Here is a 23,930-nt window from a genome sequence, read left to right on the forward strand (position 1 = left end):
CACATCTCCCGGCCTCTTCCCTGAGAGGATTTGTCAAGCCTGGCTAGTTTTCACGCTGGCCATTTGGTCTTTTATCTCCCAGCCACACACCTGCTGTTCCTCCCATCTGGATTGTTGGGCCTTTGCAATTTTTCTCGTTAACCGCTCTTATCTTCTAGGTCTTCTAGGCTTCCCATCTTAAACATTGATCTTAGACCTCAGTAAAGTGCTTTCAGGGAGAGGGCAGATCTCATTTGGGAACAGACTTGATCCGACTTGATCTCCGCTGAACTATTTCAGGTAATCTCTCTGATCCTGTGTCGACAGAGATCTTGTCATGGTGAATAGCTTGAGGAACTATGTGATTTGGGAGGTGCTGCTGGCTACAATTTAATGCTGAACGTGACCAGTGAAAGCTTTTTCTTTTTGCTCATATGCGTGCCACACCATTGGCCTTAGGGCAACGAAGGGATTCTGTTATCGTAATCCATCATGAAATTGCATATCAGGCACATGGCAGAGGGGCCATGTGTGTGCACATACTGCGATGCTCATCCGGTTGCCTAACCCACCACTGCTCTTTTAAAATCTTATACCCAGGTGTCAGCAGCCAGGCAGATGCAGACAGTTTCCTAGCACAGCAGTCCTGCAACACAGCAGCCCTGGGAAATTCAGGGGCCCTTCCCAGGGAGCCTGGGGAAACTTGCTTTTTCTTCTCCTGTTGAATGAAGTTCCGTTTGCTACAGGAGCCGTGAAAGTTTTCGTTGCTCTAATACTTTTTTTTTTCCTTTCAAGCTGTCATTTGTAGAGAAACTGAGAGATGTAAGGACTTGAGGAACTGTCTGTAGAAAATTCAATAGATCATTTTAGCTGGGTTAGGGCTAAAAAATAACTCAAGCTTGAAGCCCACATAGAGTGTAAAAGCTGACACCTCAACCACGCTTGTTCATGATATCCACGAGTCCAAGTACATATTTCCTCTGAATCCAGCCTCATGTAAAACACTAAAAGGACATTACAACACTAGAATTACAGGGTGAGGACATGAGCACTGTTTGCGATTGGAAGAAGAATTGCCTGGCGTGCTCCCAAGCGAAGCTCTAAGCTTCTAGTATTCTCTCTCATTTTGACTGCCTTTAACCAGCTTTCCCTCTAGAAAATGCCAAACCCTCTTTGGAGTATCTGATTTTTGCCAAGTCCGGGGGGACGGAAGGTGAAGGTCTGACGATGCACGAAACTGTGTGTGCTGTTTCTGGTTGCACGGCTGGAATATCCCTTCTCTAGCAAATTTTCTGGTACTTTGGGGCTCTCAGTATTTTGCACAAGGGAGCGGTAATGTCATAAATCTTGTAGACATAACCCTGTTTTTTGAACCAAAGGGGCACCTCTTTTCATTTGCCCTGTAATTCCCACCCATTCTGCTGCTAATGCTCGATTTGTTGGGGAATTTCTACGACTGGTAGAAGGTTGACAGGGTTGAGTCCCCACTCCTGTACTAATTGCCAATCATTGCCACTGAAGGGGTCTTTACGAAGGGCATAGAGAGTCACGCGCTGATACCATTTTAAAGCAAAAATTTCTCTATGTAAGTAATGCGTATATTCCTCAAATGACTCTGATGAAATGCAAAAGGGAAATAGTACAATCAAGGCATCTGATATTAAAGGAAGCCTCTACTCAGCTCAGCGCCCGCACTGGAAGAGGGAACGGGAGAGGATGCAGAAGGCCGTGGATAACTAACACTGCCCCAGCGAAGCCGGCGGGGTGGGCATGGGGCATCGCGCCTGGCAAGGCCAACTCTGCCAACCCGTCTTGCCAGCGTGGCGAGGAGAAGGAGTGTCGGGGGGGGGGGGGTGGGTTAAACAATACAATGTTTTTAATTGTTTTTTCCACATAAATGGAAGGAACCTTACGCAACAGCAAATCCTTCTGAACAAAATGGCTGTGTCCGCTGACTATTTTTAAAAAAAAAAAAGAAAAACTGTTTCAAAACTTTTTAGTGTCAAAAGCATAAACACAGAAATCCCGACTTTTTCCAGTGTGTGTGGTGAGTGCTGTAACCCTTTCATCAGTATCTCTCCTGACTTTTTCAGGGGTGTTTTCTCCTGTTTTGTTTTCTGCTTGTCGATATTGTCTGTGTGGTCCTAAGGCTGGGGCAGTTACCAACAATGTGTGTCTGTTGTCGGATTAAAAAAAGATAGTAGTAGAACTGAAAAAGATGTGTTTTAAAAAATATATAAAAATAAATTTCATCAAAAGGAATTCAAGTAAAGAAGCAACAAAGCCGTGACTCCTCCTCTCGGGATTGCACGGAAAAGGATTTGTGGGCTTATAATTATAACCAGTTGCCTTTCACAGGCTTTTGAGGTCCAAGGCAGCTTGGCCTCTTAGGAAATGTTACAAACCCTGTATAAATTCCTGCTTTCCCAGGTTTATACTGTACACGTGTAATACAGAAATGGGCAGAATGAAACAGTATTTTGGAAATCCATCTTTTCTGGTAACGGTTATCAACACCAGGTGTCCCTTAAGATAGGAACCGGTGATGTAAATGGGCCAAACGCTTTGGCCAAATTTTCCCTGTCTTCTCAATCGCGCCCATTGATACCAGGGACACGTGCAAGCGCAGATCGGCTGGTGCAGGTAGTCGTGTGTAGGTCCATTACCAAAGCTGAATTTCTTTGCGTCCGGTATTGGTCACATAGCCGCAGCGGGTTATGCTATGGGAAGGGACTAGCAGCCGCCTTCGGCTGCGGTTGCATCAAAGACTTGCGCTGCTTAAAAGGAACAACGTGAGGCTAAACCGGCACGTGATATGAACAAAAAACCCCACGCGAATCGCTTTGCCTATGAGACTAGGTAACGAATTTCATTAAATGAATGTATTTTTTTATATCAAACTTACCGTATGCTGTTTGTCCCTGTTTTGCACTTCTAGTTTGGATCTTGAAAATCAAGTTAATCAGTTTTGGTTTTAAATAGAAGTTTCCACTACAGGTTCTCAGTGCTTTGTTGGGGCTTTTTGTTCAAAACATTGTTTTTCCGTTTGGAAACTGGCAAAAAATGGGTCTATTAGTCACGTGTACTCTTTTTAGTTATAAAATGTGGTTATCTAAAAGCCAAATTTGAAGCCAAACTTTATGAGTAGAACGTTGTTCCTTTAATCTACCCCATCTTGCCAGCTCTCCGTGGACACGGCCAAGTCTCTGTCCTCCCTGCCTGCCCAGGGGCAGCTGCGTTTGGCCCTTACTGACACGCTCATTACAGTATATATGGGGAGGCTTTAGTGGCAGATGCCTTTATCTGTTCAGACGCTGAAGGAGGATGAATCAAACAGGACCGTGAACAGGGGAATAATTTCTGTGCTAGCCTAACATGCTGCTCCAAGCCCACTAAAACAGTATATTGCCGTTTCCCTCCAAGTCAGTAGATGAGGAGAGCCGCACAGCAGGTTCACAAATCATTTGTGGGGTTAAAAAAAAAAAATCTGTGGGATGCTCCATCCACTCCACAGACGCGGATCCCTCATTTGCTTTGGAAGAGACGTGTTGCACTTTAGCGGAGGGGGAGACAGGCTTTGGGGATGGGATCTAGCGTACTTGAATTCCTTTTTGAAATAACAGCAGCGGGAGACATTGATGTCTGTGATGCAAGTGCGCACGCTGCCTTCAACTTGTATGTGTTTTATTGCTGGAGTCATGTTACTGACAGGATAATGAAATTGCAAAGAAAATGTGTTATATTCAACTTTGCCTTGATAATATAAACACTTTGTTCATTTTTTTTCTTCTTTTTTTATTCACGGACTAAGTTCATCAGGAAATTATAAAATTATTTAAAAATTCTGTGCCGTGTCTTCATTTTGGTGAATTTCGGTGCGTCTTGCTCAGTGCCCTCTGCTGCATGCCCAGGATCGGAGGGCAGGCCGGAGGGCTGAGGGGCTGTGTGGCTGTTCCCTGAGACCAGGCTTGAGGTCCTATTTGTTGCCCACCAGCACCGCTGGAGCAACCCTACTGGGGGTCTCGGCTGCACCACGTGCCTGGCAACGCTCGTGGGCATAGCTGGGGCTGCCTGCAAGGTGAAGGTGAGGGGCTGTCAATCACATGAGTGTCCCGGTTACCCCAGGACCTCACAGGTCAGGTAAGTGGAGATATAACAACTGCATTTCCAGTCAGCTGTTTCCTTTGTCTCTCTCGTGCCTGTTTTCCAAGTAAACGTGACTTAAACGTTGCTAACGAGTGACTGAATCCCAGATGTGCATCCAGCGTTGAGTCAATGTCGGGATCACGTCTTATGGAGTAATGCGCCTGGAAAGCCTTGCTGTGCTGAGGCCGGTGAGACTGCCTTACAGAGCGTGTTCCTGGTGAGACCCGCACGCCGGTCCTGTCCCCACGGGAGCAGAGGAGAGTCACCGCTTCCTGGCATAAGACGAGCCGTGCCCCCTGCAGCGCTGGTGGAAACGGGCTCTACCCAGCGTCCAGTCTCCAGCCGCATTTTGAGGACGTGGGAAATTGCCTGAGTAATGTCACTATAAAATCTCATTTTTCTGGCATTTTTAACTGTTCTAAAGAGAATAGCATTGCAACACTGGGTCCCACTGGTAGAACAATGTCCATGTTAAACACACTCCACCAGATTCTCCGCAGCTATCCTGAAGCCCTGGCAGAGCAGACCTCCCCAAGTTGAGGTCTAACCAATTTCTAACCAATTTCTCTCTCAAAGCCTCTCCGTTTCTTTCTCCTTTTGTCTATCTGTGCAGCCGATTTTTCTCTGGGCTTTCTTGCTGGCCTTGTCCTTTCTGCTCTCTGTAGATTTACCATTTCAAGGGGCTCTTAAGGTCCCAACTCGCTGTTTCCGTACGAGTGACTTCATGTGTGACAGGAACAGGCATCCTGATCTCAGTGCCTGGACGTTCCCCTCCCTCTGCTAATTGGGTTTCCATCACTTGGGCTTCAATCAGGCATGTAAAGCAGCGTGTGGAAAAAGGATACGTGGGGATTAAGGGTCTCGGGAGCTTTGAAAGGAAGAGTCCATCGGCCTTTTGGTTCTCAGTCTGTTTTATGTTCGCTTGAGCGTCTTTGGCTGAGAAGGGGATTCGTGATTCCTGTCAGGCCAGGGTGTGCCTGGCTGTTGCAGCGCAGTCCAGATCAGCTGAATGAAACCACATGCCACATAAATTTAACCAATTACTGTGCAATGCGGTATCCATCGGCCTGAAAGCGGTATAAATGCCATTTCTGAATGGCTTGTCCTTTCGAAAGAAGACAAGTGAAAGGCAAGAGTCGCAGCCACCGCCAGTGGGAGAGCACATCTGCAGGGAGAGCGGCACATCTGCAGGCAGAGCCGAGCCGAGCCGAGCTGCCGCAGCCCACGCTGGCTCTGGCTGCTTGGTGTGTTGCACCGCTGTATCCCCGCAGGCTGACTCATATTTTGGATGGCCCATAACAATAACTGTTCGCGCTACAAAGCAAAGATGCCAAATCCCTTTTGTGCGTTATCAGGTTACATTTTATGCATCATGCAGTAAAACACAACAAGGCATCTGAACAAAATTGTCCGTGTTGACTGCTGTTACTGTGACACAGAACAGGCAAGGCAGCAGTGGAAACGGCGAACGGTCAGCCCTGGGATCAAACGCACACAAATGTAAAACGTTTTCCTTTGCACATATTGCAAAGATAAGTTCATAGGGGTGTGCAGAGCCCCTGTGTTACCCAGGCTCCTGATTAAACAAGGGCCTTCTGCAGTCTTCTAGCCAGGATGAGTTGGTAAAACTTGCTTTTCTAAATTACAACGGTCAGGGAAACTCTGCTGATCCATCATCATGAAACATCAGCGATCCACTGGGAAGAGCAACGTATTTAGGATCTCCTATTTCCGACAGGATCTGCTGCACTTGTGCTGCACAGATGCCTTCTGCTTACGTGGACTGATGCTATAGGGATGCATCAGCTGTACCACGCAGAATTACCCAAAACAGTAATTACAAACTAATTGCCTGCGCTAATGAAGTGATCTGCATATGACCAGTGACCTTCAGACTGAGACTTTGAGATATCAAGTAGCCGCTCTTCTCACTGGGCTTCAGGATGTTTAGTAATCTTGGGCAAATGGCCAAAGTCATCTTTTTTTACCATCTTTAAAACCCCTCAAATTCAAGAAAGGGCATATGCCCTGGAAAACTAAATGTCTCGTAGCTGTATGTAATAAAATTAATTGCAAACAATTTTTTTGCTTATCAAGCAAACAGAGCCATACACCTTGTGTTGGTAGACTTTACTTCTGAATATACTGATGATGGATTATAAAACGTAAGTGGAACGGCTGGGACCAGCTTGGGTGTGGCCGTGGGGCTACAGCAAGTGATTCTCTGGGTGTGGGCTTTAAATCCGGCTGGTTTTAAGTATGCTATCAGTAATTTTTCCCAATGGTTACAATTGCAAACATTAAAACTGTCCTAGGTGAATGACTAAGAAGCTAAATATTTAGGCCCAGGTTCTGCAGCCCGTTTCTGTGAAGGTGTCACTCAGCAGGAATTCAGCTCCAGGAACATCTATGGACGCAAACCTCATGACAAGGCAAGTTAAAAAACATTTGGTTTCTTTATGTATTGGGAAAAAGAATGGGTTGCTGCTGTAGCTCAAAACCCCTCCTCAAAGGATTTTTGTTCAGCTTGAGTAAACCCTTCATTTTCTGTAAGGGCACACCATTTTGGGGAACCACAAGTCTTGGAATGTATATGAACGCTCTTAAACTCTCTTATATAATGCATAGAAACTGTTTTTAGCTTTAAACAGTATATCATCTTGTAGCCCAATGTATTGAAGTGCACGTGTGCATATCTCTCTATGTGTCTGTGCCCATCTGTATGATAATATATAAATATATACAGCTGCACACTGAAAACCATGTTTCAAGAATACTAAGCTTGCAATGCCAAAGGTCTGGAAATTAGAAAATCTACATGACTTCATGCCTAATAGGTCCACGATGCAATTTTCAGTGATGTATTTACATAACTAATTTTTTGCCAGACCTTTCCTTCATTAAGTGTGCAGGATGAATTGATTTCTTCAAATCAGTAATTGCATAAACCCTAGCATTGCTGCCATCCATGCTTCTTCCAAGACCACCAGTTCTCTGTTGCAAGCCTCTCGTTACTTTGATTCTGTAAATTGTCTCTCACATTAGTGGCCACTTAGACATCAAGAGGGCTGCTCCTATAAAGAAAGAATTTTCTCAAAGTCCTTCCATATTTTTCAAGAGACACGAGCTCATATCTGCTCTAACATGACTCTAAAATGAACCAAATCCTGACATTTGGGAAGACCCAGACTTCAAATTCCACAGCCCACAAGTGCCTAGAGCAGGGGATTTGGTCTAGCACAGCATACATATACATCATCCACATCCAGAGCTAAATTTGGGTTCACCTCTTCCATCTGTACCTGTGTTCCTTTGTCTACGTCGACAAGAAAAATCTTGTTATTCCAGGGATATGTGCATCAAGCACCTATTTGGGTGCTTGGCTCAGTTTATTTTTGCAAGTGTAAAAATGCAATCTAGTTCACTTTAACCATACACCTGCATTTGCCCAAACCTTCAGTTTGTTTCTGTGCTCTTCCCCCTCTCTTGACAGAGGTATCTGACCCTTCTCTACAAAACATCTGCCAAGGGTGCTTAAGGCTGCAAAGCAACTGCAATTCAACGCTGCTTGTGAGCAGACCTCTGTTTCTACCTTCACACCTACACCAAACACAGACCGGCACCACAAGGACAGCAGCTTGTGCTGTTGCTCCCTGGGCATGCTGGCACTTCCCCATGCAACGCATCTTCGAACTTGAATTGCCCTCACTTATTTCTAGTAGGTTTGATAATTGAAATCTTCATCTAGCAAAGAAGACTCCTGTTTCTTCAGACACACAACTGGACATTAACTGTGATCAGATGCCATACACAGCAAAGACTGCCTGAGGCTTGTTAGGGAGTCAAAGACTTAGAGGGAGATCTGGTTTGACATTAAAATGGAGGTAGCAAAATGCTTCCTCTGTTCTTCCTTATTGTCCACAAAACGCATTGCCTTTCTCAGCCAGGTCATTCCTGGCAGCAGAAAAAGTCTCCCACAAAGTCCTGTACAAAATATTTGAGACTCTACCTGACAACTAGAGTGACTGACATATCACAGAAGGGGTGCGTGTTTACAGATGCTTGTAGATTGCAGTTGCTAAGAACTGCAAGATGCCGTGTCAGATACATAATGACCTGGAGGACATGTGAAATACATGCACGTGGGATTTAAAGACTGACTGCAAAGTGCAGAAAGAGGTAAGTTTGATTTTAGTATCTTGGTTTTTGGTCCCCATGTGACTTCAATCAGCAGTTCATGCCATTCTTCTATGAATTAATTCATTTAGCATTAATAGTTGCTATGAATATTTTGGTGGTGGTAGTCATTAAAGTTGGAGAAAGCAAAGGGTGCAACTATTAAGGATATGTTGAACTATTGCCACTTTTGCTGATATCCTTCACTGCTGTAAAGTAGCATATCTTGGCTTCAGGTATGTTTTCCCAATCCAAGTGGTAACTGTAAGGTTGTTTTCAGAGGGAGCCGGGGCTCAGCAGCAGCCAGGGCTGGAGCAGCTGGGGAGCTCCGTAGGCCCGTAGCACCCACCAAAGCCAAGGAAGCTCAGCTATTTGTAGGGAAGGCGCTTTATGCATCGCTTACCACCAAGATCAAACATGCGAGTACAATAAAACTGTCACTTTACCTGGCCCAGGCAGCTTACAACCTGAGTGTTATCAGCTGTTGCTTGATATTAAATGTTAAACCCCCTCGGAGACACCTTCAGACGAAGCAGAAAACACCACGATTTTTACCAGAGACTGTAAAAACTGCCTTTATTTCTCCTCCTAGGAAACATGGCTCTGTGTTAGGTTACTGTTAGGGTGCAGATGAACGTAAAGTTCTGGCCAAAGAGAGCAGTTGGTGGCTGCCTTGGCCTGTGCTCTACGGAGCACACCCAGCGCAGGCTGGGTTTGTTAAAGGCCGATATTCAGTAGAAGACGGGAGTTAGATCGCTTGGTTCTCCTTCTGCAGTACCAGAAATGGGTGCCTTCATTGCTGCTTTCTCACCTGATCTGATGCAGAGGGGAAAAAACAGCAGTACTGAGTGGCTTTTTCTGTATAATTTTGACTCTACTGAGGAGTTTATTTGGGGGACTAATCTCTTATGCATAAATCCAGCAGAATGATGCTTGTACAGGATATCCTCTTTTCTCTCTTTTTTTTTTTAACACTTTTTAGCAGAATGCAGCTGAAGTGGTAACAAAGATATTAATGGGTTCATGTGGAGCTTGGCTCTGTTCCCAAGATGTCCTCTTTACGGCACCTGGTGCGACTGGTAACTACTCACGTTTTTACAGACTGTCGGAGCTCCAAAAATGTAAAATGAACCAGGGTAAGTGGGAATTCATGCTGTTATCTTGATTCTCTGCATAAGAGGATTGTAGGGGGATTGTATGGAAAACCAAGAATCTCCACTGAGGATGATATATGACCGTGGCAAGGTCTTTCTGCTACTCAGCAAGGAAGGAGAGGACAATGGTAGCTGGCAGCTACTGTTTCAGCTGACGTACTTGACTTAGATTTGTGTTGGGCTAAGAGCATGCATACCGCCAATCACTAAAGCTCAGCTAACTTGCAGCAATTTGTTAAGCGGTAGTAACTCGATGGCGTGTATTGTCTCTTCAGATGACAAACTAGCAAAATGCTTTAAGGCAGTAGCACCCAATTTTTCAGTACTGACAGCTTTCTGTGTGTCTCAGAAAGCAGCACCCATTTTTGTTATCTTTATTCTTTTAATTCAAAACCCTCAAACACAAGGGGTTTGCTGGTTACTTTGAATGGCCTGCAAAGTTATCTGATGGGCACGACAAATGCAGGAACTGCTGCCCCAGAGCACATGGTGCTGCTGGTCCTTCAAGAGGAGACAGTAGGAACTAAGTTGCTGAATCCACTCTGGCTTCTGCAAACTCCTTTGGGACCGTTTCAAATCACACAATACTGTAAGGTCTCTATTCTTCCTGCCCCAATGACATAAGAAATGTGAAACACTGTTCTGAGCACAGCTAACAGAAACTCTTTTCCCTTAGTACATTTAGGCCAGGATTCAAAATCCTGCATCACCACGATGACATTGCGCACCACAAATTGTGCTTCCTACCATTGCCCTCTGAAGGGTCCTCTCATGGCAGCAGCACGGCACCTTGAATCCAGAACAGATCCCTTGCTAGATCCAGGACAGGAGAGGTACACAGCCTGGAGGAACCCCGAGGAAATGACAGGACCAGGATTTGCCAGCAAAATGTAATGCAAGTTCGCGGCTTCCATTGGGAATCCATGTCCACAGCCACCCCGGGGGTGGCAGGGAGGGATTAATGTCCTCAAACCCACTCTCTGTTTGTAACCCATGGTTCTTCATGGACCTGAGGAGGGGTTTGGCTGCTCACCCAACCCGTGAGCCCGGTGTGCCAGGGAGAGGCAGTGGCTGCTGGCTTCACACCGAGCTGCAGGAACGAGCACTTTGCCAAATGGTAGATGTTGGAGATGTGGTGCACCTAACGTAACATCAGTCCTTACGATCTCCCCCCAACAGCCCAAGTTAGGCACAATGACTTCAAGGTGACAGTGAAAGGCTGCTCCTTACCCTTACGGTTGGAGGCTTTAATTTGATCCCTTTGTTAATGAAGTGATGACTCTTGAAAACCAGAGCGGTAACACAATTATTTATGCTTATCTGTCAGAAGAGTAGATCAAAGCTATCTATAGAGCCGCAGACAAATATCACCACGGATGACCCAGAGGCTTCCTTTGTGTCAAGTGACAGACTGGAGCATGACTTCATTGGGAACCAGTCTTAGATCCATACAGCAAAGTCACCCAGCCTAACGCTGACCCAGAGCTTTTCTCTGCGTTTGCTTACAGCTGAGTAGTGAGAGGGGTTAGAGACGATGACGCCAACTTTCCCTGGTTTTGTTTTTCTGGTGAGAGACCTTATTCAGCACAACAGTATCGCTTATGCTCATCGTTATGTGTGCAATCTTAAGATGATATCTTGGCAAGTTCAGACGCGACGGAGGCCTTTGGGTTGTGTCGCTGCGGGGTGTGTTGCAGCCTGGCGCTGTGCAGCAAGGGTGTTATGGATCATTTGGAAACCTCTGTGGACGTGTGACAAGTCAGTGGCGTAGCAATCACTTCGTGCCCAACCTGGAGCCAGGCCTGACTGGATCCCTGCCATCCGGGTGTCTCGAAGCACATCCTCACCATAGCGCTGACACCATTAACTACTAATATCTTCTCAACAAGAAAAAGCCAAGGAAGATTCCCGTAACTTACTGACAATGACTGATGTGGTCACGCTTAAAGCCCAATTTTATATTCTCATTAAGTATCATGTGTGGGCCCCCCGCACCACACAGAAGCTCATTCGCTCTCCATAGATCTCTGTGCACAACATTATTCATGCTACTATAAAAGGGATTATATACAAGCCATATCTTGAAGGGTATTGAACACAACCTAACAGTCTTCCATGACGTTTGGTTCTTCCAAACGCAGCCCCTGAAGCCCTGTGATGGAAAGAGGGTCCCCATCTGCATTTACAAAAAAAAGAATTCCAGCTCCCATTGCTGGAGGGAAATGAAGAAAAACGTAGCTTCAGTGAACACTAAAGGCTCAGAAACAAGAATCAAAGACACCAAAAAAAAGCCTTCATGAGTAAAAAACAAGATCCTATGTATGTGCGCAAATACGTTTTGGGGCATGAATCACAGTGTCTTCAGTTTTTGTGGGGTTTTTATTTTGATTTGGGTTTTTTTTTGGGGGGGGGGTTGCGGGTGTGTATAATTACAGTCGCAGGATGTGTTGAAGCATTTAGTGATTTGGCTTAATTTCAGATGCCACAAGCAGTGTTAGCAGGTAGGTGCTCTGCGCATCCTGGAAAACCAATGTCTCAAGCTGAAAATTCAGTCATGACTTAAGGTTGTCAACCACAGAAAATATGGAAGACATACACAATTACACTTAAATTATATGGGGGAACTTGATGTCTTTAATTTTACCTTTGTAGGAGTACATGACAGCAATCTGAACTAGAACTCATTGGTTTATACATCTTCAGTTTCTTGAATGTGTAAATACATACACACACTTTTTTCGTGAACAAGCCCTTGAAATGTGTCACGGGCTGCTTGTGCCACGGGAGCATCAGTTACCGTGTGCATCCCTTTGTCTGGTGGCCGAGCACTGAGACCATACTCAACACAACAGCTGAGTGCCTTAGAAGAAAACTGTCTATTGCCACGTGGTTTCTTCCCTCTTTGTGTCTTGTGGCTGCACTGGTGCTTCAGTTATTATAGTTTCCTTCCCTGCCTACTTTGCGTGCTTTAATGCTGATGTTTGTGTAAGCCTGTATATTACCCATGCTATATATATTTGTTTAGAAGCCACAGTGTCTAAGAATTGTATTTATGTTCCCTTCAGCTTGCACTGTGAAGGTGAGACTATTAAGCAAAGGCATTTGTCATCAAAGGACACTTCGGAGCCCACGAAACGCGGTGGTTTTCATACAAAGGCTTTATTGTCATTGGGTTGGTTTGCAGAATGATTTGTGAGCGACAAAGCCAGGAGCTAGAGAGCCCATCCTAAGCCTCGCTTATGCTCTGCAGTTCATCCCTGGGCTTTGTGGGACCCAGAAATAAAAGCAGGAAACGCGCTGTGGTTTCACTAGCTGTAAATAGCGACCGTCCCCAGGCTGTGTGAGATCCGTCCCAGGGCAGCGTCTGCCTTCGGGCAGCAGCACTAGCAAACACACGCCTGGCAGACATACATTATATCCCTCGCCTCCCTGCACGCTGCCCTAAGCCTCCCTCTGCAGCCCTGCAGTCCTGGCAGCTCTGTCCCACCCTCCCGTTCTGTGCGGTGACGTTCCCGACCCCATCCAGACTCTGCCCACTGTCCCAACTCGCTGGTGGCATGGTGGCAGGGTGGCACTGGTCGCACCCTCCTGGCTTGGCGTCTCAGCACATCTCAGTCCCTTCCCTTGCCACCTGCCAGGTCACGGAGCGTGTGCCACCCGCCCCAGAAGCCAGCTTGCATCACCTGCGTGGCCCTGAGGCTGCCTGAGCCGGGCGTCGGGCTTGGCTCCACAGCCGGGAGTGCCCAAGCCAGCAGTGACGCAGAGAGGCACCGAGCAAGCTCAGGGAGCGGCTCTCACATCAGGTTTGGGGGATTCTGCCCCCATGCCCACCTGCAGAGGTGCCTGCGGGGCCGGGCAGGGGAGAGGGGGCTCGACCCTGTTAGCCCATCCTCTGCCGCTCCCCATCGGCATTAGCCCACCTGTCTGCACGGTCCATGGGAAAGCTGGAAGTGACATGTGAATTGTGTTTCCTCCTTTAGCCGAAGTTGCTCTGTGGTATTAATCCCAGTGATTATCAGGAGAATAATCCCCTTTCACCTCGTCAGTGCCAGATCCAGCCAGAGGCCTGTCTTGCTTTCGAAGAAAGAAATTACGGAAGAATGTTTAAGCAAGTGAAGAAAGAAATTACAAAGGGGAAAGATCAGAAAGAAGAAAAAGAAGAAGAAGAAGAAGAAGAAGAAGAAAAAGAAGAAAAAGAAGAAAAAGAAGAAAAAGAAGGAAAAAAAAGAAAAAAGAAAAAGAAGAAAAAAGAAAAAGAAAAAGAAAAAGAAGAAAAAAGAAAAAGAAAAAGAAAAAGAAGAAAAAAGAAAAAGAAAAAGAAAAAGAAGAAAAAAGAAAAAGAAGAAAAAAGAAAAAGAAAAAGAAAAAGAAAAAGAAAAAGAAAAAGAAAAAGAGAAAAAGAAAAAGAAAAAGAAAGAAAAAAGAGGGAAGGGAAGGGAAGGGAAGGGAAGGGAAGGGAAGGGAAGGGAAGGGAAGGGAAGGGAAGGGAAGGGAAGGGAAGGGAAGGGAAGGGAAGGGAAGGGAAGGGAAGGGAAGGGAAGGGAAGGGAAGGGAAGGGAAGGGAAGGGAAGGGAAGGGAAGGGAAGGGAAGGGAAGGGAAGGGAAGGGAAGGGAAAAAAAAAAAGGAGAAAAAATGAAAGATTAAATGGAGAAATCGGGGAGCATGTAGCGGAGCAAGGTAAACCCTTATCATCGGCTGGGATTCCCCTGGTGCTGTCCTGGGGAAGGGGCTCTGCTGCTGCAGTAAGAAGCAGCACAGCATGGAGGGGCACACATCCCCTCCCACCCCAGCTGCACCCCCTGAGCAGTGGCAGGCCACAGGAGAGAGGGATGCCGGGCCTCGTCTGTCTCTGACAGATCCCAGCTAGAGCCTCGCGTGCACTTTCCCCACCACCACCAGCGGATGCTCAGCTGTTCAGCGACATCTTCTTGCCAGATTTGCGGGACTTCAGCATCACTCCGCTAATCCGGAGGGAGGGGTCTGGGGGGTCGACCGTTCCCTTCTGACTGCGGGGCAGGAATTTGGTTTTCATCATTCCCTGACAGTCAGGCACTGGGGGGAGCCCTCTGTCACAGCACCTGGGGTGAACAGCCCTGGCACCGTGGCCTCAGTGCCCCCGTGTCCCAGCCCGGCTGTGCCCTGGGATTGCTCCTGTCCTCGCAGGGTGATGCTTGCCCTGCCTGCAAGTGGGCAGGGGTGCGCTGTCACCTCCTGTGCACCCCAGCCTGCACACATGCACGCACACCCATGCGCTGCTGCCGCCAGTGAAGCCCATCGCATGGTTGCTGTCACAGACCATGTTTAATTATGCTGTAGCACTCATTACCACAGGAAGCAGCCGAGGCCAAGAATTAGTAAGACTTTAGAATGGGATCGGCCATTTGAACAGACAATAAGAATATCCAGAGTTGTCATAATTCATGCCAATAAAAATTTTGGAAAGGATGTACAACTCTTCGCCTCAGGGTTTAAGCCAAGTAGAAGAGACCAAGAGACTTGGTCTGAGAGGAGGGGAGTCGGGGGGCAGATTACCTCACTGTCTGGCTATGGCCGTAGCCCTGCACCTCCCCGAACCACGTAGCCCTGGTCCTTATCAGTGGCAGGGCACGGAGCCCGGTGCCGTGGGCTGGCCCCAGGGGCATCTCCTGTCCCCCTCGCCCAGCAGTGCCATGGGGCCATGCGATGCCTATCTGTCCATGGGAAGGAGGGATGGGGAAGCTTTGCCAGTTCTAAGGGACAAAACCTAACAGGGTCCTGGTCCATCCCCATGGTGGCCATGGGGAGCTGGGGCAGCTCCCCCCATGCCAGCCTGCGGTCGGGGCCAACCCTATGTCCCTGCCCGAGCTGGCAGTGAGAACTGGTGGGAGGCTGGTCCTGCCCTGGTCACGCAAGCCGGGGCTCCTCGCTGGGGGCCGCTGAGGAGAGCAGTTACAGTTTAACTCGCTCAGCCCACAGAGCCCGCTGTTGGGAGTGCCTGTCTAATGATTAAAGTGCTAAACGAGGAGGCATGAACTCTGCATGCTCTCCCCAGCCTTGCTACCGAGTTACGTGGAGCCAGGCAAGTCAGGACTTCACCCCACGGCAGCCACCAGGTTCGTCTGGTTACTGACGCATCCTTTAAATCCTTGCGTCTTCACAAGGGTTTCTCGTTATTTGATTTCTTGGTATTCAAAACCTAGTAAATGGCTCGGTTCACCCTTTGTTCAAGGACCAGGGAGGAAGAGAAAGGAGTTGCAAGGAGGCGGGCTGCAGCTGTAGGAGATCTGCCGTAGGAGAGCCGTACCCTGATCCACCCTCCACCCTGTGGAGCTCGATGTTCAGAAATGCAGCTCCAGACACTGAATCGCTTGTGGACACTTGACGGGCTTCCCAGAGCTGCGCTTCGGAGGACCAGGAGGGCAGGGGCAAACCGGACAGAGGATAACATTTGTAGCCACTGAATGTGAAGAGGTAGCCTGCCATCTTGCAGAGTGGCACACATCAGCCAGCACAGCTGGCTGTCTCCATCTGACCTCTGGAGCAGCCCCCCAGCCAGCAGCACCGTCCAGACGGGGGGATCACTCCCAGGGACCCTACTAGTCCCATCACCGCGGTGAGGAAAGGCAAACACACATCATACAGTTGCTGCATTGCCCTTTGTGCCCTGTGCCAGCGGAGGGGAAGAACATGTTTGGAGATGTCCATCTCCAAAGGCAGCAGCTTCTGCCCATCCCATGGAGCCCCTGTCTGGCTCCTGTCTCTTCTCAGCGGGGTGTCCCTGAGTCCAGGATGGATTTTACTTGGTGATGTCAGGCCAGATGAATCCTGGTTTAATTGACCGTGGGTGAAATTGTGCTTCGATGGTTAATGTTATACTTGGGGCTGGGAAAACTACTGCAAGATCATAGCAATTAGAGCTGGAAATGATTCAAGTCATCTAATTTATTTCCTCTCTCCCCCCTCATTGTCTCTCCCGGGGACGGGGGCAGTAAGTTTCCCAACAATACATCTCCCTGTGCGTTGTCCGGTCCTGTATCCCTGACTCAAGGAGCGGAGCATCCACGTGTCCCTGGGGAGACAATTCCACCGCTTGAAAGACGTCAACATTAGGAAATGTTTCAAAAGTTTAGCCTATATTTCCTTTTGTGGAGTGCCACAAATTCTCAGGTCATGAGCTTTACGCCTCAAGGAAACTGGCTGCTTCCCACAAGGGCAGCGGCTGGGAATAAGGTGGTGGTTTTCTTCGGTGTTTGCAGGGGCAGGTAGAGAACATGGGGGTGGGTCAATGAAGGTTTTCACACCTGCGAGGCAGGTCAGATCAGGCAACTCGTCTGGAACAAGCCCTCCTTTGGCAGGAGCTCAAGATTATTTTTTTTTCCATTTCCAGATTTTTATTCCATAAATTCCACCTTGACTCATAAAAATCTCACTGCTGGAAACTTGTCCAGTTCCTCACAGCAAATTCACTCCCTTTGACTTGCTCCTACTACTGCTACTAATCCCACCACAGGAATGTGGGGCGAGTGGTAATGAAAGGACAAAAAAAGGTCCATCCGGATAAAAGAAGTGTAGTGAGGAGTAGCAGGTACTCCTTGAAAGCTGTCACAAAATAGGCATAATCTCGGCCTTGGCTCTGCACTGCATGCAGAGAGGACACAGAACCATCTGACTAGGGGGAAGCTTATTGTGCAGATGCAACAGGGATGGAAGAAGCTTCCCAAGAGATAAGAGCTTATGAGCACCACAGAAATGCCACACTGGGCCTACATATATGTTAAGAAAAGTTGGAGCCACATGGCTCACTTTCTAGTGATAAGGTCTCCTACTGCTGAATATATTCTGCAGGGTCATGCTATTAACTGAGAGGGACTTATATGTTCCTTATACATTTTAAATCGCTCTTCTTCTCTGCCAAGTGAGCTGAGTATCTCCACATCTCGAACAGTTTGAGCACTTCCCCATGCTCTTCCTGCTCACCAGCAGCAGAGGCCAGCCAGGTAAGACACACGATATCCATTACTGTAGCAGATGAGAAAGGGGAGCATGAGGGTGACTGGACCCATAGGAATGTTTCAGCGACACGAAGAGAAGTAAAGCGGCTTGTGGTGTCCAGGGGGCTGCATGGGTTAAGCTACTTCGCAACTGATCAGATGTAACATCTTCCCTGGTGTGCTATGACAGTGTCTCCCACCAATGTTAGTCAGAGCTGAGACTCTGGTCGCAGAGTAAAGTCCAGTTCCAGTTGTGGACACTGCTCATTATTAAATCAGTGAGGCTTAATCAGTTCAGGACATCTTCTAAAGAACATCTGGATGACATCTTCAGCAGCTGAGACTAGACAGGAGCCCCTCCTACTGGCAGCTGGTACCTAGTGAGGCTCACCCCTGGCCAGGTACAAGTGCCCTTTCCTCATCCGTCCTCCTCTGTAGATGGAGGAACAGCTTCAGTGGACAAAAACTATGGTATGATATTCATGGGTCACTGTTTTGGTTGAGGATGAAGCAAACTTGTGGGGGAAACTAGAAGAAAAGAAGGCAACCAACATTTCTCCTTCCAGGAGAAAAACAACAAAGCCATTTCAGCAGAAAGGACAAAGTGAGGTAAAGCAATAGGTGGTCTCCTGTCCTCACCCACCCACACAAGCACCATGACCAACTCATTCTGTGTTTTTTGTCCTCAGTGCTGGCAGGAGTGCCAAGTCTTCCCCCTTGTGAGACACACACACCCCCAGATGGGCCACACACCTCGTTACTGCTGGCTGAGGACCTCTTGCCTCTTCCCCAGCCCTTCAAGCAGCTAGCCAGGTGCCCACTCCCACCCAACTTTCTAGGTGTTGCACCCCCAGTTGTCCCTCCTGCCCTTCCTGGCACCCAGCACCACCACGGGACTAAGACACGCCTACGTGCCTCCCAACAGCTCTTCTTGTTCCACCAAAGCAGGAGTGGAGACAGCAAGGAAGGATTAAAGCTGCAGAAAGTCCCATCTTCCTCATGGACTACACTGAAGCCAGTGTGGTCTTTCAATAAGCCGGGATCTTTTTTTGAATAATCCACACAGCTCATAGCTGGAGGTTTTAAGGAGCACATGTATCCAGTCCCACCCGTCCGTCTCTGCTGTTGGTCCTACAGTGGCTCTGCCTTCCCCTTCTGCCACCTCTAACCCTGATGTAAGACACCATCTCGGGGTGCAAAGCAGTGCCAGCCCCAGGAGGATTCCTGTGAGGACCGATGAGGATCTCACCCGTTGTGGCCAGGTGTCCCTTGTAACGCCAAAAGTGGAAAAGCATGTCACTCATCAGGCGAAGCAACTTGTTACCAAGCCTCAGGTCTGTGATGCTGCCCTTCACACCTCCAGGTCCCGGGAGGGGACCCTGGCATTTGCTAGGTCCCCAAAGGAGCACCCTGCCCTCCGCAGCCTGAACATGCAAGTTAGAAGTTCGACAGACAAGCGGGGAACGACAGCCCATATGGTAAACCAGCTTTACCTCGGAGCAAAAATGCTGGCACCTAAAACTTCCTGCAGCCAGCTGCAATTTCAAGACTGCCTTTGCCCTCTAATTAGTTGGTATTTGCTGTACCAACTATTATCTTTCTAGTTACATAGTGCTGAGGACAATGGCTCCTTATTTCCTACCACAAACACTGGGTTACTATTTACCTCCAGCTGTACCTCCTCTATCTCCTATTCCCATTAAAATAAAGCATCATTGATGACTACAGTGATGGGAAACACTGGAATAGTGGGTCATAAATTAAGACACTCGGAGCCTTCAATTATTTGTACCGTGTAGCCTGTATTCAAACATTTACCTGCTCCTCGAAAAATGCTCATGTGACTATTTCCACTCTGAACCTGAAGGGATGCTCAGAGCTGTTTGAAACCTGGCATTCGTGTAGGGGTGCGTGCCTCAGGCTGCACTAAGTCCCAACCTGGTACAAATTTGAGTAATTCCAGGGGGGCCAAATGCCCCCCTGGTGTAATTTGCTTTGACTCCTCATCTGCATGCAGCTGTGCATGTGCAGGAGCCGCAAGGCATTCCCTGCACCGCGCGCGAGGCTCTGCAGCTCCTGACGCGCAAAGACTTTGGATGCCTGATGCTGTGGGGCCCGGAGATGGGGATCCCAGCACAACAAGTGTAAATCCTGGCTTTGTTGGCTGCTGCAGAGCTGCCACCAAGCTCAGAGGCCGGGCGCGTAAACCCTACCTCCCAGCACTGAAATGCCCAATGATCCCAAGGGCTAGGCACCGCTCTCAGTTATACCAACATAAATTTGCGGTGATCCTGCTAATGCCTGTGTAGCTACTCCCTACTTCTGCCAGGAAAAGTGAGAACAGGATCTGGCCATGAATCTGTGAAGTTTTATGGGAGGAGGGGCGGGAGAGAGCCCCCAGTGTGATTCCTGGTGTTGCAGGCAAGGGATGGATGTGCCTGTTGAGAGCCAGCCCCATCAAGAACTTCAAGCAAGCTGTGCGCTGCCTCCTCTGCCAGACTTTGCCAGCCTTTTTTTAAGAGCGCCCGAACTAGGCTTTGCCTCATTCGCACCTCCCTGCAACCCGCCCCTGCCCGCACATGGATACAGATGGCAAAAATCCCCGCTCAGATGAAGCAGCAGGTCACCAGGTCAAAACTCCTCCTCTGGCCAGAGCCAGAAACCCCACTGCCCACGCCAGAGGGGCTCTGATTTCCAGCACGTCGGCTCCCCAGGCCAGGGGCCGCAAGGGCAGGGTGCCCGTGAGCACCCACAGCGGGACACGTATGGCACGGTGTGTCTGCTGCACAAGGCGGTGGCGAGCGGGGCCCTTACGGGCGCCGCGGCCCGGCGGCCGGGGAGGGAGCGACCACTGCAGAGGTGCGCTGGGAGCGACCCACGAGTGACTGAGAGCCCTTGCGGGGGCTGCGCTGCCGGGCACGGGGGGGCGGCAGGGACCGGAGGGAAGGGGCCCGCCCGCTCCCCGCGGGCACCCCGCTGCGGCACGGGGCTGCCCGCGGGTCTCCTCCGCCCCCCTCTGCCGCACAGGGCCGCGGCGTCTCCCCCCGGTCGCCCTCCCCACCCGCCGGCACGGGGCCCCCCGACGGCAGGGGGCCCGCACCTCGCCCCCCGGCCAGCCCCCCGCCCGCCCCACCCCGGGGCCGCCCCGGCGGGGGAGGCCGCCGCGCCCCCTCGAGCGAGGCCCATCCCGGCGGCGGCGGCGGCGGCGGTGCCCGCGGCGGGGCGGGCGCAGGGCGCGGGGGGCGGGCGCGGGGCGGGGGGAGGCGGGGCGGAGGCGGCCGGAGCCCCCGGGATCCGCCGGCACCTCTCGGGCCCGGCACTCGCCGCCGCCGCCAACTTCGGCCGGGAGTCGCCCTCGGTGCCGCCGTTCCCGGAGCCCAGCGCCGCCGCGGCGACGGGGAGGGCAGCGCCGGCAGCCTCCCCCCGCTCCCCTCTCACTGCCGGCGGGGGGCTCGGCCCGGCGCGGCGACGGGGCCGCGGCCCCCGGGGCAGGTGCGTCCCCTCGCGGTCTCCGGCCGCCGCGACGCCGCGGAGCGGGGCGCGGAGCCCCGTGCCCGCCGCGGGCGCCCGCTCACCTGCCGCCGCCGCCCGGGGACGCGGCGCCCGGGAGATGCAGGTAGGAGGCGGCCCCGGCCCGCGGCGGCGGGGAGGGCGGCGGCGGCGCGGGGAGGAGGCCGGGGGGCGGGAGGCGTTTCGCCGCGCCGGGCGGCGCGGCTCCGCGGGCCCGTCCCGTCCCGGGGCCGGACGACTCCCCGGGCGGCCCCCGAAGGGGCGGGAGGCGGCGCGGGCAGCGCCGGAGGGTCGCTGCTTTCTCCCAGCCCGGGAGACACGGCCGCCTTTCACCGCCGACCCCCGGCAGCGCGGCCCGGGGGCGCCCCCGGCCCGTTACGGCCGCCGGTCGGGGCAGGGCTGGGGCTGGGGCTGCGGCTGCGGGGGGCCGCGGGGATGGGGCCGTCCGGGCTGCGCGGAGCCCCCCCGGCGGGCGGCCCCGGCCGGGGGAAGGAGCCGTCGGGGGCCGCGGCCGTCGGGGGGCCGAGCCGCGGCCGCTGCCGAGCAGCAGCCCCGGGAGCATCCCTGCGACACATGGCAGCAGAGGGACGACCGGGGCACGGGGCTAGGGCCCGTTGCAGGGTGGCCTCGGGGTGCTCTTGGTGGTGTTACTGTGGTGAGAGAGACCTGCTCTGGCAGGAGAGATGCTGCCCGGTCGTGAGGGGCCGTACTCTGTCATGAGGAACGTTGCGGGGTGCGAGGGATGCTCCTCTGGGGTGGCGGACATTGAGCCGCTAAAACAGATTTTTCTCGGAAATAACAGACATGAGTTTGGCAAAACAGATGTTACTCCGGTAAGATGGACGTTACTCTGAGTGGAGAGATGTTACTCGTGGATGAGGGCCCTTTCCCTGAGCGTGAGCACAGCGGCTTTTCCGAGAGCACCCGAGCCCCCTGCCCACGCTGCCCTTCTCACCCACATGCCCGCGGTGTGGCAGCATGCGCCGTCATGGGCTGTGGCACGTGGCGCGGGAGAAGGTGCTCGTGCATGTGGAAACGCAGACAAGTAGCAACAGTGTGCCTGGTCTCACGGTACCAGGGCACGAGCAACCCAGTTACATCCGTAACAAACATGCTGTTTTGAGAAACTTGGTTTTTTTCTGGGAGTTATGGTGCAATACTTCCTTTAGCAGTATGGGTAAAATAACTTCCCCGAACATATTTTTGTGTGCTGTGACGCACTTTGTTGCCCCGTGTTTTTCATACTTTTCCTCTGCCACCAGATGACCATCCCTGTCAGACTCTCTGTCCAACTTTTACCTGCCTCTTAATGCTTTCCTGCCTGCACTCCAGCGTGTGATCCAGCTTGCTCTGCTGCCTGCACCCGCGTACTCACCTGTTCATCTTTGGGGTGTTTTGGTTTTTTTTTTTTTGTGGCGGAGCGGTTTCTCACACATGTACCAGCATTTATGTTCTCACTTCATTTTCTTCACAGCCAAAAACTCGGGTGCATGCACATCACGTTCCTCGTGTGCACCTGCACGTTTCCGATATAATCTGCTCTACCACACTTCACCTGCACACGTGGACTCTCTTTTCCACTGATGCCTCCTTGTCTGCCCACATGTGGAGGGCTCTTTCCTGTTGCCCTTTATGTGGGTTTTTGTGTCTGCACAGCCTCAGGCACGGACGTATTAATGGGCACACACGGTATCTCCTTCCTTCACACTCATCTTCGTCCGTCTGTCCCTTCGGAGCCTGTCTGGTACATGCGTATCTCTAACGTCTCCTTCACCTTCCCCTGCAGGTGGGAGGTCTGCAGGGGGGGCACCAACACTCAGGCGTAAGGCTGTCATTGCCCTTCCTTCTCATTTGCTGCTGGGCATCGACACACGAGCTGAGGAGACCCCTTTTTCTGGTAGTGGCAGGTTTAACCTGGGGGTGCCTGTCTTCTGTCACACGCACAGATGCTGTTGTAAATGCAGAACCAAGTTGGGTACGTGTTCTTCTTCCCAAAAGAGAAAGAAGTGGGCTTTCTCAAAGTTGGCAGGAGAGACAGACTCCTCTTAAGCCACGTCCAATGCATGGACACCTGGGTTTATCCAAGGTGAAGGTTGGGCACTGCAGGAATTCGGGTGGAATTTTTTCTACCCCAAGCGTCCAACGTATGGGATAAGTTACCATGTGTGGCAGCAAAGCTAGCCCAAATACTCGGGTTTTTTTCCTCCTCTTTAAAGAAATTAGCCAAGTATATGAAGGGAAAAGCATGAGGTTGAACTGCCAGTGTGGGGTGGGAGGCAGAGCCGGGAAGGTGAGCTGGCCCCATTCCAGCCGTGGGTTTCCTCTGCTCCCAGGCTCCGTCGCTCGCTCGCGTTTCTGTACCCAGGAGCATCCGCGAGAGATTCCTCCCTTTTGGAAAAGAGTCCCTCCCTAGCTCCTTCTGTGCCTTCAATATTAGCACACCTCTCCTCTCGGTAGCTGTAAGCAGCCCTTGTGTCCTTTCCCCTGTCTCTAGTGCACGTACAACAAAGATGTCCTTCCGTGTGTGACTAACCTCTGTTTAGGGAAAGCTGAAGCTGAAATCGTGGCTGCAGGCTCCCAGCCCTGAGAAGTCTTCTCTCTCAGCCCCTTCCCTCCCAGTCTGCCAGAAATCATGACATCAATTGAAAAAAATGGAAGTTTTGAAAGAGTTGGGTCTAAAAAGTTGGGGCTTCCTGGTTTTTTTTTTGAGGTAGTAAGGTATGTCCCAGTTGTATTTTCCAGACATATTCTGCGAAGACCAGAAACACACCTTTTGAAAGAAAAATGCACATTCTTGTATAGTGAAGTCTCCAGGAGCTTGGACTTTTAGGAAGAGATCAAATATTGTGAAATTAAAGAAAAAAGAATAAATCAGTGCAGTCTCCTTTAGTGCTATTTGTTCCTTTCTCTAGCCCAGTAGGCCTCTCTGTTTCTGGACTGCTTCAGATATTGAGTCTTTTGTCCTGAAGTTGTTGGGCTTGGATTTCAAGGCGC

The 23,930-nt window shown here is 50.5% G+C and overlaps 1 protein-coding gene across 1 annotated transcript in view; it reads left to right on the forward strand.

Moving 5' to 3' along the window:
* The first annotated feature begins 21,014 nt into the window (after nt 1-21,014).
* WNT5B (Wnt family member 5B) overlaps nt 21,015-23,930 on the forward strand; it is a 74,790-nt gene continuing 71,874 nt past the window's right edge. The window contains exon 1 of the mRNA XM_076341358.1: nt 21,015-21,042. Within this exon, the coding sequence (XP_076197473.1) occupies nt 21,037-21,042 (6 nt within the window). The 5' untranslated portion in view covers nt 21,015-21,036. The remainder of the gene's footprint in view (nt 21,043-23,930) is intronic.

Source organism: Aptenodytes patagonicus, chromosome 1 (genome assembly GCF_965638725.1).
Source record: "Aptenodytes patagonicus chromosome 1, bAptPat1.pri.cur, whole genome shotgun sequence".
In the NCBI taxonomy this organism is placed as follows: domain Eukaryota; kingdom Metazoa; phylum Chordata; class Aves; order Sphenisciformes; family Spheniscidae; genus Aptenodytes; species Aptenodytes patagonicus.